Source organism: Catharus ustulatus, chromosome 8 (genome assembly GCF_009819885.2).
Source record: "Catharus ustulatus isolate bCatUst1 chromosome 8, bCatUst1.pri.v2, whole genome shotgun sequence".
Lineage (NCBI taxonomy): Eukaryota > Metazoa > Chordata > Aves > Passeriformes > Turdidae > Catharus > Catharus ustulatus.
This window is the reverse complement of record NC_046228.1, coordinates 29,969,921-29,990,657: the sequence shown is the minus strand read 5'-3', so window position 1 is coordinate 29,990,657 and position 20,737 is coordinate 29,969,921. Positions and strand designations below refer to the sequence as shown.

Sequence of the window (20,737 nt, the reverse complement as noted above, 5' to 3'; positions counted from 1 at the left end):
AGGAAATTTTAAAACAAATTCTGTACTTCATATGCTGTTCCCATCTAGAGGTAACTGACCTCACAGTCAGACTTTAGTGGATTTTTTGTATATGCCTCTATTGAACAATTCAGTGTTAGCCCAAATTTCATCCCTGTTTGTAGAGTTTTGCAACTGGCCTGCTTCTTAGTCCTGAAGCAGGGTGTTGCTCATACATTAGAGCAGTTTGAATAGATTTCAGTTTCTGATTTATGCTGCACAATGGATTCCAGTATTGAACTAAGCATATAGGTTCGGTTTTCCACATTGCAATGTTAAACGATTTTAAAAGCTCTGAAACACAGATTATCTTTCGGGGGAGCAGAAAAAGGGGTTTGATTTGCACTCTCAGAAATGCAGTGGAGCTTTCAGCAAAAATGATTCAAATTAACAATGTGCCTTACGTTGTGTGTGCGAGAGCAGCAAGTGGGGCTGCAGAGCGATGGTAACTGGGCGAGAGGGAAAACCTCGCCGTGCTCGGTCCTTGAGCTGATGATAGCGGGGACAGAAACAAGGCTCTCCACCCCTGCCTTGGGCCGCCCAGGGCTGCTCCGAGCCTGAAAACCACTGCAGCATAGAAGCCTAACTTTTTTTTTTCCCCTTCAAAAAGTTTTCAGGAAGTCTGGGGGAGGGGCGATGCTGTTTCTTTTTTGTTATAATGAGCCCCTTTGTGGAGATGGAAGAGGAGCGGAGCTGTGTGTGCCGGCGAGGCGCACGGCTCCCGGTCACTCCCGAGCTCATTTGCCAGGGCTCCTGAAAGCCAAGGGACCCGCGGTGCGGGGCGAAGGGAGGGGGCTGCAGCATGGAGCTGATGGTGCTGCTCAATGCCCTGGTCACCCGCCTGCTCTTCGTGCTGCACTCACTCATCGGGGTTTGGAGAGTCACTGCCGTGAAGAAGGAACCCAAGTACTGGCTGCTGGCACTGCTCAATCTTCTCCTGTGCCTGGAGACAGGGCTCACCCTCAAGTTTAAGCAAGGCAGAGGCTACAAATGGTGAGCATATTTCGCCGGAGCCCCTCTTGCTTCTTTGCATGTACGTGGCTGCAGATGCGAAGCTGCCCCCCGAGAGCAGGGGCTGCCCTGCCCCGGAGCTGCCAGGGCTCAAGGGATCGCGTTCGCTCCCCGGCTGTTCCTGGGAGGCAGGCACGGAAAGCTGGGAGAGTTTGGCTAGTCCACTGCCAGGCAGAGGGCTTTTTAGCCCTCTAGGAGGGACAATTGCACAGCAGACTACGCGGGAGCCACTTGGTGTGGCTGTGTGTCTCTTGGTTCGGTCAGGAGGTGGATGCTGGATGCTGCGGGGGGCTGGGGGCACATCCCGGGACAGCGAGCTGGGGCTGCGCGCTGCAGGGCACAGGGCTGGGGACCCTGCAAATGTCCTGCACCTCACACCCGTCCTGCGTGCCCTGGACTACACCTCCTCCCCTAGCACCTCACACCCGTCCTGCCGTGCCCTGGACTACACCTCCTCCCCTAGCACCTCACACCCGTCCTGCCGTGCCCTGGATTACATTTCCTCCCCCTAGCACTGCCTTCCCCTTCTCTCCCCCATGCAACACTAACACCACTCTACTGCATGAACCTGAACTTGATAAAAATAATAAAAGATGAGCAACAACCACTCTTTTGATACATCAAGAGTGGCTTAAATATTTGGATTGGTCAGGCTATTCTAGAGGGAAACTTTCACGCGTGAAAGGCTGCCCAAGAAAGGAACAAAAAAGTTAGTCATAGCAGAGCTTGACCAAGCACATGGGGTTTTACACGTATCTAAAGAATTACTGCTGTCATCAGCTCATCAGCACTCAGCCAAAACAAAATGCTCTCTGAAAAGGAGGTGGTCATGTATTTCAAGACTTCACTAGGACCTTTTATTGTTAAAAACTCAAACTGCAGGCAGGCCTACAGACAAATCCAGGACTAAAGAGCCCTGGACCATTTCCAGGTTCTTAAAATCCTGCCCATTGCAACCTGTGAAAGTCATTACAACAGAAGGAGTGTTGTGTGACAATTCACATAAGAGTTCCATGCTCTAAATATGAATGTAATAAAAGCAGTGATAAAGTCTGGGACACTGGAAAATGTAACAATGGCAGAGCCCCAAATGGGACAGGCAGATTGAACAGACCCAATTCTTACAGGAGAGGAGGCAGCAGCAGAATCTTCATGAAGGAACATTTACAATGGGAGCTTTTGAAAAATCCAAACGAAAATAGAAACCAAAAGCAGATCCGTGTTAGGTGAATACATAGCAGACCAGACTAAATTTATCTAGAAGAAGATTTTGACAATGGATGTGGTCCAGCACTTTAAACAGCAAAATAAAAGTACATTTATAGGTGAGAACTGTAGACAAATGACCAGCATCTATTTGCATCAGGATAATTTTCTGCTCCAGTGGAAAACAGTCACATCCAGAACAGGCATTTATAGAAACACCTCCTCAGACAATCACCAATACAAGCAAGGGGCAGAATATGCAGCAGGACTCCTGCCTCCAACACCCTCATATTATCTGTTCATTATTGGCAGAGGACTTACTTATTACACCAGCATAAAACATTTAATGCACATGTGGTAAAAAAGTCTTTTGTGAGCCTAGCCATGCAATACTTCCTCTGGATTGCTCCTTCTGAAAGAAAGGCAGGGTTAAAGCCCCTGAAATCTCTTGGCCTGATGTGGTATCATTAGCTCAGTAATGCTAACCTGCCAGCTGGATAGATTTTTCATGTGCTCAAGTCCTACAGGAAATACTGTAAAATGTTAGTTCTTCCATTCAAATGAGAGGTGTGTTCTGTCCCAAAATAGCCAGGCTAAAAACCAACAGGATCACTAACTTTTTTTTTTTTAAGGGGAAAAAAAAAACCTTCAACAACAACAAAAAACAAAACAAAACCCCCAAAAAAACCAACCAACCAAAAAAAACCCCTGCCCCACCGCTATAACAAACAACATCCCCTCAACCCCGAAAAACAAAAAACCACAATTAAAACCCAAACTATCTTAGAGTAAATTGTTTGAAACATTTCAGAGTAGTTCAGCAACCCAGTAATTTCCCTAAGCAGCAGAATATTTTGTTTTCCTCCATACCTAATCTTCACTGTAAAAGTAATGATTACCAAAATAAAGGTACATTAAACATAGGGACAAACAGCAAATGCAACAACATTTGACCAAAATGTTGCTGCAGTTGCATGCTTATAAGCAGTTTAAATTCATTGCAGAATGTGCCAGTGACAGAATAGAAAGCACCAAGCAAATGGCCCAACCGAGATGGATCCCACTTCTCAGTCATTGCATTGCAGCAATGCCCACTCCATAATGTAGAATGCAGAGTTAGATGGAACATTTGTGGCATTGCACCTCATTCCTACTTCAAAAGTACAGAATTGCCAAAAAACCCACCCCAACCAAATGTCATGTGTTTAACAAGAAAACACCAGCACATCTCACAAGAATCACTACTTGTAGGAGTCATGAAACCTCCCCATTACTTCTGAATAAACCCAGCTAAAGAAGCTGAAGATAATAAAGCTTCATTAACATCAGTTATTGTGCTGGGTTTATTGGAATAAATTATTTCCATGGGTGCACTGGCATTTGGCCAGCATCTACCCATCACAGTTACGTATATAGAAGACTGGCAGGGAGAGAAGAACTAGAAAATTCTACTACTGCCAGCACAAGTGGGAAAAAAAGGCTGAGACCCATTTTCATAAACCCATTTTAAATGCAAAGCCTGCAACTAAAAGATCTCCTACTGAAGCAATGCTTGTTTTAGGCAATCTGATGCTATTTCTGCCTTTCCTATGCAATGCACAGGATTGTGAGTAACCACATTAATGTCAGCATCACTCAGTGAAGTGACTCAATGTATTAATGCCCTTCTCAGAAATCAGAAAGATCATGTTACTACAGGCTTTTTAAATACAGAAAATGCTGTGATAGAAATACAAACAGTGAAGTACCTTTTGTCAGTTCTTAAAAAAATATTTTAAATTAATTTCCATATATGACCTTAGATGAATGTACAGATAAACCTATTACTTATAATAGGCACACAGCATGAACAATCCAGCAAGAACAGCAGATTCTTATTTGCAGTTACTCTATGTCTTAATATCCCATATGGTAGAGGCACAAGAGGCTGTATATTGGAACATTATCTGTGTTGGAAAGTATTTATGATGTGCCATATTACCAAGATATCTTTTCTTTTCATTCACAGGTTTTCACCAGCAATATTTTTATATCTGATTTGCATAGTACCATCACTCTGGCTACTAGAACTTCATCATGGAACTCAGGTATTTATTATGAGACAAGACAGACTAGTTAGAAATTGATGCATTATTTCATGGGTTGGATTCAGACAGAAGTCTGCTAAGTCTTGTTCCAGTTCTCTCTTTCATATTGGTGGATGCCCCAGTCTAGCTACAGCTATATTATGACTGCTGTGCACTTCCTAATTATCAGATAATGAGCCTCTTTCCTCATTAAAAATGAGATCATTTATTTGTATTTATCTGAGGAACTGAGGACTAGAAGTCTGCAAAACACAGCCTTTCTTCCCCAGGTTACCAGCATAAATCTTGCTCAGTAGGGTAAAAGAACTTCATTACTTTAGAGGCCTTTGTAAAATAAAGTGAGTTTCACAGTGTTTAAAGCAAATGCCACAACTTCAAATAAGTCAAAATTGAGACAGGTATCAGTGAAAAGGGTCTTAAACTCAGGTTACCTCATGCAACGCAGAACATACAGATTGTTACAACAGCTGGAAATATGTCTGACAAGGTTTATCAAGGTTTATGTCCTTCCCTTTCTTTGTGCTGCATAGTAATTGGGGAGTCGGGGGGGGGGTGGGCCTGGATTCCAATTTAGGACTAAAGCACGTGATAAAATTTTTAAGAGCTAGTGTTCTGGGGTCAGTTAGGGCCAGAACAGAGCCCTTTTGCCCAACAGGTGTCACTGAGTCAACCTCATGCCAGCTAGTTTCAAGTCCCTCTAGCACTTCCGTGCAGTGAAAAGGATATTTTGTCTGTCTCAGCATTTGTATGCCTTACATACATATGCAGTGCCTTACATACACAGCAGTAAAGGTTCTGGTTGGAACAACAAAAAGTAACAGAAGAAAACACATAAATTAGACTAAAAACACCCAGTGCCGCATTTTCTCCTTTGAAACATTGCTAGAGCCCACAGAAGCATAATCAAATATTCAAAATTGTGTTTACACTGAAAATGCCTGAGGCTTTTTCTAAATACAGCAGCAGGAATTTATTGTCTTCTTGTTTTCCCAAATCTCCTTAAACAGTCACAGACAGGTAATGTGGATATTGAGAACATTTGTCATAGTTAAATCTGGTCCAAGAAACAGGCTAATTCTGTAGTCAAAGGCGGCAGTTTATTTCCCAAAATGATGTTAGAACATGGCATACTTTGTTCTTATTGATATACTGCTATTGTGAATTAAAGAGGGAGTATATCAAGTTAACAGCTTAGTTTATACCTGGAGAGATAAGATAGAGAGTTCTGGAAACACAGAATCTAACAGATTCAAAAACAATACCTCCAGAAGGGGAGCAGCTTTCCTAACAATTAATCTCAAACACAGCACCCAGCCTAGTACTACTCTCAATACTGAAGTATTCCTGAGATTTCATTATTTAAATGCAAACAGAATGGGTAATTACACAGTCACTAGTTCCATACTTTTAATACATACACTATGAAAACAGTGTGTGGTCTTTAAGGCAGTAGAACTTTGATGTCATGTTGAATCTTCACCAGGAAGCAGGTGCTAATTGCCTCTGGCAATTCTGCCTCTCTGTGTACTGCAGAACTGGACATATAATACCATTCATATATCAAGGGTGAAATACTGCTTTGTGGCAACGTATTTGGGAATGAAATGCATGTTTGGGAGAGATGATAAAGTCAATTGAACTGTAGAGAAAGAAAAAAAATTGCTGTCTGCTGTCAAGCAAATTGAAACAATTTAATACATTAAAAACCCCAAACAATATTTTGCAATAATGTACAGGATCTCAGGGCTCTGTTACATTTTCAAATGCCTGGTGTGCCACTGCCACAGAAAGCAGTAACTGACCACCTTTTGCAGAGCTTACCCAGCTACCAGGGCCATAGTTGATATAGGCTTCCAGTCAGAAATAAGGCAGACACTTGGTAAACCTTGTAATTATTTTAACCACCTTAATGTGAACATTTTGGGGATATAGAGAATACTACTGTCCATTCCCTCAGTCTCATTCTGAGGTTATATTCTCTTACCAGCTAAAATTATACCACCATGAATTCCTCAAAGTGTTCTTACATCTTTCACCATTCCTTCCTTGCCATACTCATTATATTCCTCAATTTAGGAAACAATTTAGGTAACCTTTTCTTCATGATTTACATTTCAGCTTTTCTGTGTGAGCAAAATGAAGCAGTGAGGAGTGCTTTGAATTTCTGTCATCACAGATGTTTCCATAGTGACTGCCACACTGTTAGCAGCAAAGCACAGACAGCAAGCCAGGTACCTGTTGCTTGGCAGAGGGCCTGCTCCAGGGAAGGGCTAGACTCTTCCAAACTGTCCTCAGCCTGACAGCTTCCATGCACATTAATAGGTTGAGGGTACTCCACCCTAATATCCAAGTGTCAATTTTACATCCCAGTGCTGGTCCCCATTATGAACAGTTTTAGCTAACCTCAGTTTAATTTGACAATAATAGATTGTGAATAAGGTGCAAACAGAAATTGGCAGAATTAGTTTGATGTTTCCAGTGTCCCTCGTGCACTGGCAGTGAGCTTCTCTGCAGGCCATGCACTGGGACATCACCATGTCATGCAACAGCATTTCCACTTTGAATAGTAGGCTTATGAAACAGGTGTGTGTAAGCTTAATGTCAGAAGAAACAAAAGAAAGCAAGTCAAGTCAGAATCGATACAAAATGTGTACAGCTTCTTCCTGTTTTATATTTGCACAGGAAAAGAACCTGAAAACCAAACTATTTTTATTTAGCTTGGCACACAGTCAATACCTCGGACTAGCTGGGGTCTAGTAGTAAAAAGGTAAACCGTGTTTATCAAATGCCTGTGAAACAGTAAAACAGTATTCACTTTCTTCTTGTCACATTCCCATTTAGTCACTGCACATCCATAAATCGATAAGTAAATATGCCTGGCACCAACAGTTTTATTTACATGCATATATATGATGTAAATAAGGGCTTTTCTCCAAATTTTCAAGTGACTCACTTCACAATCACCACTTAATAAATATTCAGAGAAGAACAAACCAAACAAGATATGAACATACTTAAATGAAAAAAACAGAAGCCTATTTAAACAATAAAATAGGAGCCTACTTAAAGTACTGGCTTTGCAGATACAGATTTCCATTTCCTGCCTGGAAGCAATTGAGAAGAGCTATAGACTGACTCTGAGCTTGCTATTCAGTCCAAGATCACAGAGCGTTGCTCTGAAAATAGTAACCCACTTCTCCACTGAAAGTATAACTAAAATTACCTATAAGGAAATACATATACAACAGACACCAGTAACATGAATTAATTTTCTTAGAGGTATTTCCTGCACCTTTGTGTTGCTAGAATGAGAGAAAAAGATCCCCTGCCAGCCACAGCATGGTTTCTTCCACCTCCCTCTAGCAGTCGAGCTGCTTAGTCCTGTGGCTCCTCAGACTTGGATGTGAAGTTCTGAACAGGTTCACGGTTGCTTTCCTCGTATTGTGCCAGACCAGGCAAGAGGCCAGAGGGGTGAGCTTAAATGCAGACTTAATGACAAATCAAAGGCTGTCAGAGTCACCCTTCCTCTCCTGCACAGGTTAGTCATCCCTTTGCCCTACCCAGGCTACTTGTGGATGTTCACACTTCTTAGTATTCTGGGGCGATTAGGACAGTTTTGCAATATTTTTAAACTGTGGTGTCCTCAGCTATGTCACACAGCCAGTGGAAGGAACTCAGCCTGATTTTGACCTCGGGGATGGGTCTCCATAGGCTTTAGGGGTTTTCTGTAGGTAGCAGATACAGATGCCTCTCCAGAGCACCAATTAAATTTCATTTCCAAAACATCTACTGAACGAGCCTTTCCATCTCTCTCCTTTAGTTGAAGGGCAAATCCAGGGAGATTAGCCCTACATGGCAGTAGCCAGGCAGAGTACCAGCCCCTCCATCTCACTGTTTCCATGCCCAGAACTTTAGACTAAATGGAAATATCTTCCCCACATCTGTGTGTCAATTTTTCAAGACTCTCACACCCACTGTTCAAATAAGACAAGCATTCATCTTAAGACTTTTTACCGCCAACTCTAAAAGCAACAAGTACTGACATTTTTTCCAGGTTTTTCAAGTCACAGGAAATTTATCCACCATAAGGTCAGACAAGAGCCAGCATTTACCCAGATACTGAACAACACATCAGACACCAAGCAAAGTATCAAAGTAGAACCTGAAATTTGCTGGAAAATGTTGCTTTTATATTGGCAGGCTTGGTGCTGAACACAACTGTTCAGTATACTCTCAAATACATTCCAATTGTTGCAGGAAATCAGTCCCTGTGCAGTAAAATGGCAGGGGGCCTAATGGAGAAATGCAAATCACCTGCAGTTCTCTGGCAAAAATAAGACGGGATTAAAGTCCTCAGTAATAGCATGGTTTGATTTTCTAATTATCCTCTTTTTATTGGAATGGAGAGAGATGTTATGGATTGTTATGAGGACAGATTTTGGAGCCATGCCCCCCAGTTGCTCCTGGGCCAGCCTTGGGTGTGAAAGTAGAAAGGCAGGACAGTGCTGCAGACAGAACTTAGACCCACCACTGATTTACTGTATTTGGATGTTTTAGCCAACACTCAATTTCCCAGATGACTGTGTTCTTGCAGAAAGTAAAATTTATTCCATTTCAAAGGGATAGGCAACAGTACAGGTCTAGCTCTCTTAAATACTCCTTTATTTCACCTCTAACCCTATGAATTTTCTTACAAAATAAGGCATAGCAGGGGCAGGAGAGACGGAGAATACAACCCAAATATCCTACCTCAATTCATTTTCAGCCTTGAGGGAAGTCATACAGAAAAATGAGACAGTAACATTTTCAGAGAGCTTTTCCTGGACAGTAGACAAGAGAAGCAGCTATTTTGAGAACAAGTTTGAATATAGGGACCATCACCAGTTTTTACCTTATTTGCCTGTTTTAACCAAAAAGAGAAATCATGTAGGGAACCCAGCAGCAAGTTCAGGAGAGCTGCAAGCAGATCACATTCACAAGTTGCAGACTTAAGAGCACAGAGATGTCACCCACTCCATCCACTTTGAATTTGCATCGTCTTCTGCAGTACAATCCTGTACTTTCTCAGAAACCTATCAACACATCACTCTTGTCTTAGATGAGGGGAATTCCTCACTTCTGAGGAAGAGGGAGATTACATTAGGAGGGAGGACCTTTGTTAACATCAGCTATCTTTTACCAGTGAACCCTCTGCAGTTCAGTGAAACAGGACAGCCTCAGCCATAGAGCACATCTGCTCCCCGGGTGGGCTATTTACGAGTGTCATGTTTTTGTTCACGACAGTACTGTGGCAATGAGCCTGGGGCAGTTCAGGTGAATGTCAGCAATCAAGACTTCAATCAATCCAGAGAGAGCAGTCATGGAAGTGAGGGAACAGATCACCACATCATTCAAACGGTAGGGCACCTTTTCCTGTTTGTGGTAGAGATCTTACGACAATTAGAGATAAGAACCTTGCAGAGTGAGTAAAGCAAACAAAAAAAAATTCCACCAACACCCCCCCCCCCCCCCCGCAAAAAAAAAAAAACAAAAAAAAAAACCAAAAACCCCACCAAACAAAAAAGGCAAACAACCCAAGATGTATATTATATATCTCTAGTTTGGAAAACCTCATTGTGAAAATACAGCATTTTACATATTAACTATTGTTGCTAAGACTAATCTCTGTGTAAAGAAGAGATGCTCCTACCACTCTCTTGCAAATCTCACTAACTGAATTTAGAAAGTGGTTGGGTAGTGATCTGCAAAGGATAATGCTCAACTGAAAAATGAGAACAGGAGTAGTACACAGAGAAAGATTTTATATTCATTATCCAAAGTCTGTATTAAAGTGCCTTTTTAAACTAGGCCTACCAGATGGAAATTATTTGTTTTCATACAATGTGAAAGAACAAAAGCAGGCTCAAAGACAAATACAGTCTCTGAAGGTACCTATAACATCAGTCTCCTGAAGTTACAGTATATTATTGCTGTCTTTTAAACAGGCTAAAGTCTTTGTCAATCAGCTCTCCACAATCTGTGAGACTGTATGGACACTGGCCCTCCACCAGACTTTTCTACTGCTACTAGTAGTTGGGAGATGGCTTCTCCCCATTGGAGTTGAAATCACCCGGGATCAATTGTCTCAGCTGCTTCTCATGTTTGTGGGAACAGCAGCAGATATACTTGAATTTGCTAGTGAAACCTTGGACATTGAGGATGTTCGGTAAGGATTTTTTGCTGACTTAAATAACTTGCACTGTACAAGATACTTGTGTAACATGCAGTGCTTAGACTGGTAAAACTGTGCTTCCCATAGAAAACAGAAGGCTCCATCCAAGGGCTCTGTGTACCTGCTCTTGCCTTTTCCTCTGTGAAAGGCCTAAGTCCTGTGAGCTTTATTAGGGATTACTCATGTGTTGCCGTGAGGGAAGCATGTCACATCACAGTGAAAGGGTTCAGAGAGCCAAAGGAGCAGCCAAACTTCCAGGCAGCATCAGCTCATGGCTACAGGAGCTGCAGTGCTGGATACACAGTAAGCCCCCTTCAGGTTAATGAGTTGTTTTAGATGGGCAAGGGAGCAACTAGAGCTGGCTTAAGAGATTCATTATCCAAGCTGCTTCTTTGGTTATCTTGTGTACTTCGTGGTAGTGGCAAAGCATTCAAAGATAGGAAGAAAGGGAATGGCACGGTCTGGTGTGAATTTTCAACGTCGTGATCTCTACCAGAGAAAGTAAGCTCACCTCCCCCTCATATTGCTGAGATGAACTGTGAACATCCATCATAAAGAAAGAGTCACAGAAGAGGTTCATCTTCTCTAACAAATACTATGTTATATTTTTGGAATTATCATAGCAAGGCTTTTAGAGCAGGAAAAGTGTCCTTCCCACTTGGCAGAGAAGCCTCAGACTTGCAAGGAATGTGTAATCACTACAAGGGTAAAGATATCCCCTCTGAGCCACAGAGTCTATTCTCATATGCTTATTATTATAACATTAGCTTCAGATATTTAGTGCAATTACACAGCTGGAACACGTAAGCCTTAACAGCAAAAATTCCATACATAAAATTGCTTCTGTTTTCCTTAGAGTTGCATCATTAAAGTACATATAAATCAATCAATCAATCATTGCTTCACTCAACTACCCTTCAAATGGCATTCCAAACACTATAGGAAGCATTTTTGTGATCACATAAGGAAACTGAATCTTCACTGTTATCACTTTTTCCCCTCCCATAGGAAGAATTACGCTCTCATAAATGCAATCCTTGCTGTATGGACCTGGAGTATGTTACAATTTCCACTTGATCTTGCAGGTTAGTACTTGCACATAGACAAGAAGAGAAAAAAATGCTCATAAATTTTTGCTGGTACATCTTGTGTCTGTGCACACACTACAGGCTGTACCAGTCACTTCTGGTGGAGAGGAATTCATATGACAACAGCTTTTGAAGAAAGCTCATTGTGGTTTCTTTTGAGGAAACATTTGTTTCTGGCTAACCTTTGATCTCTCTGATTGAGCTCTCTACATTCAGGAAAATGAGAAAAGGATTGCACTATTGTATTGCTCCAGTTGCCTGTTACTGCCTTAAATTTAACTATATGAGCTCTCAAGTTAGATCTGGTCTATTATACTATGGCTCAGATTTGGGTGGGGTATTAGACTCTACAGAAAGGCAGGCAATTGTGAACCACAGAATAGCACAGCCAAAAGCACAGGACAAATTACCTATTCACAGGAGACCTAAAGGACTGTATGATGTTGGGACTGTACACTGTTATCTAAAAGGGCCAGCTAGTCAGCCAGCTCAGTGCTATGTTTGTCCCTGGGCAGAAAGAGCTTCTCCCTGTCCAAAAAGAAGAATGAAAGTTGTCTGGAGCATCATCTGTTCTAACCATTTTGGCCTCCAATGACAGCAGGGTTACAACAACTACAGCAGTCCAAAAATGCAGTAGCCTCAGTAGCATCTTATACAAAAGAGATTTCTAGGCTGACACACTGACTAAAATAATAAATTAAAAATCCTGAAATACTATTTTGTTCATTAGTCTATTTTTTCCATGGAAAGTGCTAGGCTTTGCTTCCAACAGGAAAGTTATGAAAATATTTCATCATTTCAGCTCAGCAGCTTACCACCTAAAAAATCAGATGCAATCACATTTCAGCTTTATCATAGCTAAAATTCCTGCTACTGCTAGAATATGTTCTATGAAAGATGCAGAGCACTCAGGTTTAAAAAAACTCAAGCAATCAAATAAAAAAACATCCTATATACATCACCACCACACAGATAAATTCAAATAACACTTAAATAATCTGTTTATTTTTTTCTCTAGCTGTTGCTTTTCCACTTATTTAATTACATTACAGTTAAAAATTAAATTACTCAACACACATTTTCCTGAAGTTACTATGGGTACAGTTTATTTTAGGTAGTTCTATACAATTGCACAAAGAGTACTTTTTGTTCAAGCATCAGAATGTTTATTCACACATCAAACATGACATAAAAGAAATTTTTAGGCACTTATTATTAGACTACAGCAGTGCAGTTAGGACTATTAAACAGCTATGGCATAGAAGCATATTAAAAAATTGGCTGCTGCTGAAGCTCTGCCTAATGGATTCAGCAAATTTCTACATTTTACAACTCATTTTCCGTTTGAGTCTCATCTTTCTCCCCCCACCCCAGCATTGACTCAAACAATAGAATTCTTTTGGCAGGTTACAATGTTTGGCAGTTGTTACTGCATTATAAGTAATAGAGTTTTTTAAACCAATGAAGTCTCCCTGTCCAAGAGACAGGTTAATTAAGCTTCATGTATTTCTGTGAGATGCAGTCAAATTTGCCTCCACAAACCCTACTGATGCTCCTTCTCTAGGCACTACACCATAGAAAGCATTTGAACCCACCATCACCACCTTTAAAGCCACGGGGAATCCATGCATGCAAGTTCCAACAGTTCTGTGAAACTGATACCCACAAGGTTAAGAACAAGTAACCATGCCTCAAGTCTTACATGGCAGACAGAACCCACATAATTCTCAATATTGCCTGACACTGACAAACCTTATTCTTACTGTGATACATGAAAAGGCAATGGCTAGCTGGTGAATATTTTAAAAGCAATGTCTTAGACAGCATGGAAGAAAGTGAAGTGCTACAGCACTGGCTGTTCCTTTTCAGTTGTTTTTCCTAAGTATGCGTACTGGTCCAGCATGTTGATTTACCAAATAAAAAGTCTGGGGAAGTTGTGAAGAATCATTAGGTGATCTATTTCCACTCCTTGTTGTAGAAGTGTCTAAATACTGGCATGTTTGAGGGGTAAAAAAAAAGGGAAGTGTTTTTTAGTCCTGTTTGCCAGACCACATAAGTGGCTCAGGTGAGTTCAGTGTGTTTTGCTGAAAAGCATTCCAGAAACTGGGTATGCTATATGTTGCACAGTTTGGAGGTGAAGGCATTTATAATCCAGAGTACCCTGTATTGTGAGGGCCCTTTAGGCCAACCCTGGCTCCACTTCACAAAGTTGTTTTAACATAACTGTTTTGCTTCCAGTACAGCACATTGGCTGCAAACCAAGTGCATCGGCCAGGCGGATCCCCAGCCTGCTGCTGTGCCGGTACAGCGCGGAACTCTGGAACATTGGGGTCAGCCTTTTCATACAGGACGGCCCCTTCTTCATTGTGCGTTCAATTCTGATGGGCCACTTCAGGATATTCAATCAGATGCTGGTATTTTTTACAGCTAAGAATATCTTAGTTGTGACTCTACAGTTGTATCGACTGGCAGTGATAACGTTAGACTTCCGTGCTACTGTTCTGCAGAAGAGCAGGAAAGGAGAAGTCTGCTGCTGCCCATGTGAGCCTTATGAAGCTCATGCTACTGGTCACCAAGAGAATGAAATGAAAGAGTTTGTTGCTTTTCCTCCAAAAGAGGAATCCCAAGCTCCATCAGAAGATCACTGAGCAGTTATTGACCTGGAAGAACTTGCATTTCCCACAGCTTCCTCAGAAGGGCTTTGCCAGTTTCTGTGGTCAAAGAGGTCTTGAGTGCCTAAATCATCTTTTCCATCAAGAGAATGTTAATTTCTTCTAAATTGTAGGGGAACTTTCTCAAGCAAATTCATACAAATGGAACTTTTAAAAAAATCCCTTTTTTGGTGGGTTTTGACTAGCTCCATATTATATTACTCACAGGGATTCTGTAGCCATAGTTTGTACTATCCAGAAAGGTTGGGAGCACTAAGAAGATTGGTTATCACCATTGGTGGCACTGTGCTGACCTATGTACTTGCATGTATTCAAGTAGAAGGACAAGGCTATGCTTTTAGGAAGCACAAAAGCATTGAGCTCTACTAGAATGGTAGGGCTATAACTACAGTGTGATGAGCAATATGTTTGCCATGTACAGGAGGAACTGCAGCAGCAACAGCTGTGCAGCCATGTTAGGGCTGTTACTGTGACACGAGAACATTGTTCATTCCAGAAATTTAAGGAAACCTTCTTCAGATGTTACCTCATCTTTGGCTGGATTCAGTTAAGAACTAAGCAACACCATGAAACTGCATACAAAAGACTCTTATGACCTGCCTGGTTTGAATAATCTAAACCTTAACAAAAAGGAGAAAAGCAGTCCCTTGGATCACTATAAGACACCTGCATTTGCTACAGGAATTTTCTACAGAATTGCTTGCCTTTCTATTTCTACAAGTTAGAGCTTTGACGCACAGAACACGCATGGACAAAATCTCACCAAAATATTTCTAAATACTTTTTTACTCTTGATTTTACAGTTCTGGTCTTAGAGTTGAGACAGTTTTTTTAATGTCTCCATTTTGTATGATTTTAAAAAGTGGCCTGACCTAGAATCTCTCTAGAAAGAAGATGGCACTGCCACTCAAAGCGATCTAAGCCAAAGGATTCAGGCATGCACTTCATGTTTCATGAAGCACCACAAGGTCCCATGAAACAACTTGAGAAATTGTCTGGTCTGGTGAGTGTCAAGATCCATTTTTAAGAAATGGCTTATAATTAATACTTTACTACTTTCACATTTGGAGTGAACAACATAGGTCCCAGTTTCTCCCAAGAGCACGCTTGAGATCAGTGTAAGATCATTGAGTTTGCTGGATTTAGCTTAGAGAAGCTGAAAGTAAGATAAGTGATTTTTGAAAGTCTGCCTAAAAATTATATTCTCACAGAAGACGGCTGGTGTTTTTACAGATTTCTGCATCCATTCTGAAAGACAGCAGAAAGGCATATATAGTGACCTAATTAAGGTAATTTCACATATTAAAAATACCAAATGAAATCTTATTTTCTAAAAGCCTCTACTGTCTGAAAACCAGAGTCAGGTTTCAGGAATGAATGGAAGTGATTCTACCATCATTGTAGCAGTCATATACTTATTTGTCCACAGCCTGATAAGCAATGACACATTTATTCCTTGAAAGATTAACCCGTTTAAAAAGGCCAAACACTAAAGACATGAACACGTGTTTGTATTTGTGAGTTCTTCTCTGCTTATTTTCAACCTTTTTCCAGCAAAAAACGGCAGCAATTTTTAAAAGCCAATTGCTACATGCCATGGCGTTTTGAGGAAGATATGGAAAATGGAATGCAACTTCATTTTGGATTTTAATTCAAGTCTAGAGGTAAAAAAGTGACAGTTCTGATGAGCTGTGCTGTCTAAAACCTTTCACACTGAGATGAATTTACAATCACTTGGTAGATCCACAACATAGCTCTTCCTTATGGATGTAAGCCGGAACTACTCGTATTCATTTTGAGTTTACCACTTGCTGATATAGTAATTATCCTGTTAAAAGGATCACTGCTAATTAATTTGGAGTGTACTGAGCTTGCTAGAACATAATTCTAAATTCATCAGCAGAAAAATTGCAAGGATGTACTTTTAAAAAACTCAATATTTAAAGTATTCGTTCAGCAACAAATTGCCTACTAGTCTCAGTCTGCAGCAAATGCAAGATCCCCGAGGGTCAGCAGTACAGAGACTGGTTATGGCAGGAATACTCACAGCAAGCTCTAGTTCCTGGTCTTCAGGTTGTTCAATTTTAAACAGCAGTAAAGCTTCTAATCACATTTATGGGGATAAGAACTCACTCTAGTGTTAGGTGGTTACTACAAGATCCCATCCTCATTGACTCACAGACAAAATACACCTGATCCTCTTTATGTTTACAATAAAGTAGATTTGGACTTCCCTTCTCCTCCCCACTATTGTAGTGATGGCAATCAGATTGCTTAAAACCAAAAGAAAATCCAGACTAACAAAGTAGTGGTATAAATTCCCACTTGGGTATGGAGGGGAATCACATATACCAAATAGCAGCAGGAGTGATGTGCAGCTCCCACTACTTCACTGAGGAGCCTGGAAATGGCAATTAAGTCGTCTAGTAACTTGTATGTTTTGGGCAGAGCAGCAAACCCCAGTTGCAAACTCTCCTCAGTTTCCTGTTGCAAATATTTGAGCAGGACTGCAGCTTTGTTTTGCAGCAGGTTGTTGGAGGCAGTGGCCCTGGTGCTATCCCACAGGCTTCTAGAGCTCTGCACTAGGCAAGGGGCAGAATGGACCCACTTGAAGATCTGCCAGCATCTGTGGTATACCCAAAGATGTCACGCTTGCTCTGCAGGAAAAGCTGCAGTCAACCTTCAGATGGGGAAAATTCAGGCCTCCCAAATGGAAGAATTTTAGAACATTTATCTTAACCATTATTTACTCAAGTCAGAACACATTACTAAATCTTTTCTGCAAATAGATATCTGACCATTTACTGTTGTTTATTCTGGTCATTCCTGCCTTGTCCTTCTAAATTATTCCATATTAAACCTCACTAAAATGTTTTACCACTTGTCTTTTTCTGAGCTAAAATGTATTCCTCCTTTCTTTTGGACATCGGCTCAAATAAGATCATAGCCCTAAGCAGGAAAAACAACAAACAACAGCAATGATTTTATTGCATTCCTGTTGGTATTTGTACTGTACTATGTTCTCTGTGACCATGTGGAAATGGAAGAAAATATGCAATTACTTTTAAAAAATTCCAACAGCATTTTGCAAATAAAAGGCAGTTACCTCAGGCATAGCCGCCAATTTATTATGTGAGACCTGACTGTTATATGTTGCTATTAATTATATCTTCCACATGCTGCTTTTCCTTTCCATGCTTCCTAAGTTAATTACTTAGGCCAGATTCTGACTGCTGCTGTTGCTGACTGCTGCTGTTGCTTTGAAAGCCCACAAGCAACTGCAGCTAATTTCACTCTGTTCTGGATAGATTCTTTATTCAGAGCCTTTACCTCCCAAGTATGCAAGTCACAGTGCAATCCCCAAGAGGATGTATTTAATATCTGCACACAGGAGTTATTTTAAATACACATACAAATACATACATGCATTTAGATACCCTCACACACACCTGACAATGCCCAATATACAGCTTTTATTTCTGTAACAACCTTTGAGACTGCCAGTAAGAACACTCTGCAGATGCCTCCAAAACACAGAAAAGTATTACAAATATCTTGAAACTCAAATAGTAAACATTCCATACTCTGAATAAGATATTGATTTAAAAAAATTAAGTTCCCTGGAGTATATTCTTTCCATGAAGAGTTCTTCAGTTGAATGAAACATACCCAATCATTAGTTTCCCCTCAAAAATAAAGTTTTTTTAGGCAAGCATTAGAACATAACACTTGCACAAGGTGTTTGGAACTGCACAAGGCTGTTTCTCTGATGCTGTGTCAATAGAAAATAGTCAAGCTTTGAAATCAGCAGGTTGGAGAGTCCCCGGCCCCTATGTCTTTAGATTCAATTTTCCACTTTTTTCACACTGTTATATGGGGAAGGAAGTGTCTCCTTCCTTAAAAAGAGGAAAGAAAACAGATCATTCATAGTCTGCAGTGGTGAGGCAACAAAAATGAGTCACAGCAACAAAAGAAGCAGAGATGTTTACCCAAGATTGGTCACTGCACCAGCACAGAAACACAGCAGTACAGACCCTAGGAGAGCAGATATTAATGGCTGAGATAAGCATACATGTGTTGTGAGAACATTTCCTGGCCCTTCAGAGCCAGCACAGGAAGGGTTCTCAACAGCCAGCTCCATTCCAGTATCTCCAGCAAGGTGCTAGCACAGGAATTCCAGTGATCCCACGTCTGTCTTGGAGGTATCACTGAAATCCTCTGTGCAAATTTTTCTTGATTTGGTCTCCTTTGGGTTGTGTCTTTTCATTTCAGATTGGGCAAAAGACGTAGGAATGAAAACAAGGTAACTAAAAAACCCTTTATTTGTCAACCTAAACCTTTTCCTCTCCCTCTACATGCTGCTCTTTGCTCATCCACATTTCTGCTTGCTTTCTGGGCCCACCTTCCAGATCTCAGCACACAGACAAAACATGCTAAGCACTGCACCTCCCACTGCTGCCTGTGAATCTTTACAAAAGCTCACAAGAATTCAGGCCAAAGATTAAGAAGAGCCAAGCCTATTTCTTCCTGTTAAAGATGAAAGCTATCTACAGCTGCCAAAGCATTTCCTCCATTTGTTTTTAGCCTACTATAGAGAGAAGAATCTCTTCCTGAGTAGTGGCTCTGTGAAGGACTAACTTATTGGAAGAGCAGCATCATTTCCTGGAGCCCTATGGATTATTATCTCTTTCAAACTGTAAGGTCACACAAAGTTTGAAATGAGACTGTCAGTCTGTAGGTAAAGATAATGGAGTTGAAAGGTGATACAATATAAAAGTGATACCCTAGCCCAGCATTTTTAATTTTGGGAGATGGAAAAGTCCTTCAAGCCAAGAAAAACAGATCTGCATGACCAGTACCTGCAGTAGCAGCTTGGAAGAGCTGAACTAAAAATTGCTCTAAAATCTTCAGTCTAATTATCTAACTAATACTATCCTAAAATAATCAGAACAAGTATAATCACAACTAATACCTAGGTCTCACAGAAGACTCCAGAAGAATATTACAATAGATTTACAGTGTGCAAAACTGGTTGAGTGTTGCTGTTCTTTCATTTTATATTTTTCTGAATAAACTGATGCTGCACATTTGAATAATGTGTCGGGCTTAATTTTATCTGACATCCCGCCTAAGTGTTTCACGATTTTGTTCCCCTGATAGAATTCACAAAAAGTTTGTCTTTCACAACAAACTTGGTAAAAGCCTTGTTGGAGCATCTTTCAGGATTGCAAAAGGCAATAGTATGCTCAGCCACTGCAGCCCATGAACCGAGACAGCTGTCAGACACCATAACTCACTGCAGGCCCCATCCTGCCTTCAGTAAGCATTCACAGTGCCACAGCTGAACAGCAGCACTATGTCTGTAGTATTACTAGAGAAACACACAGGGCTCATTTTCTTAGGCAACCAATTAGAACATTCAAAAAGCACTTCCCAAAACCACTTATCACAACTGCCAAACTACAACACTATTTTACTCTATAGAGGTCAGCTCTGAAGCAGTTAAGAGTTAGTCACTCAGGGAGGTGGCTTTTTCTTCTCCTTTCTCAATCCTGATTTCACATTGAGATGAAACTTAGTTGTCCTAATCCAGTAACAAACCAATGCAAGTTAACATTCTGCCTTAGGAGCTGCATATCAAGTCTAACTTAAAAATTAAGCTCCACTGTGGCAGAAAAGAAAGAATTATTTTGTGGTCTAATCCAAGGAATACTAATTCATTTAAAAAAACCCCAAAACTCTTACATGCAGAAAAAGGAAAGAATGCATAAGTAAGATTTGCCACAGGGGTAGCCTGAAGCCATATGCCAGCAAGTTACTCTGCTTGTATATTATGAGAATTTTTATCCATCTAATCAATAAGAAATGAGTTGTTACTATGGCAATTTCTACACTACAAGGTACTTGTACTGCATTAGAGTATGCTCTAGAAGGACAAATACACTTGCCACTCTTATGTAAATTTTTTACACCTTTTGCAGTGTTGCAGTACAGTGTGTAAGCTTGAGAACTATGAGAAGGACAAGGTGAGAAGAATAAAATGAGTTAAAATAGAGTGGTGGTTGTAAAGGATGGCTTGGGAATTCCTAACTGACAAAAACAGATGCCAGGTTAGAGCAATCCACAAATAGTCAAGCAAATCAAGCAGCGATTTTGCAGATCTTTATTTGAAATTGTGTATAATGAAACCAAGATTTCACTACTGCATTTCCTTCTGGTTATCTTCCTCCAGGTTTAAATTAATGGGGCTAGAGAGTAGTCTCCCTTATACCACCATCAATTCACACCAATATTGCTTTCAGAGGATAGTAACACCCTGCAGTAGCCTTATTACAATAAATGTATTCCCTTCAAGCACAATACTCAATAACCTTGTAGGGACTGCTGACACAGAACAAGCATAAAAATTCACTCTCAAAATACAGTATACTGTAATTGGAGCAC

The 20,737-nt window shown here is 40.7% G+C and overlaps 1 protein-coding gene across 1 annotated transcript; it reads left to right on the top strand.

Annotated features, from left to right (window-relative positions):
• The first annotated feature begins 710 nt into the window (after window positions 1-710).
• Window positions 711-17,419, top strand: TMEM26 (transmembrane protein 26). The gene is made up of 6 exons (XM_033065472.1): window positions 711-1,011; window positions 4,244-4,322; window positions 9,606-9,719; window positions 10,307-10,527; window positions 11,542-11,618; window positions 13,860-17,419. Exons 1-6 carry the CDS (start codon window positions 821-823, stop codon window positions 14,267-14,269), a joined length of 1,092 nt encoding a protein of 363 aa, XP_032921363.1. The 5' UTR covers window positions 711-820; the 3' UTR covers window positions 14,270-17,419.
• The last annotated feature ends 3,318 nt before the right edge of the window (window positions 17,420-20,737 follow it).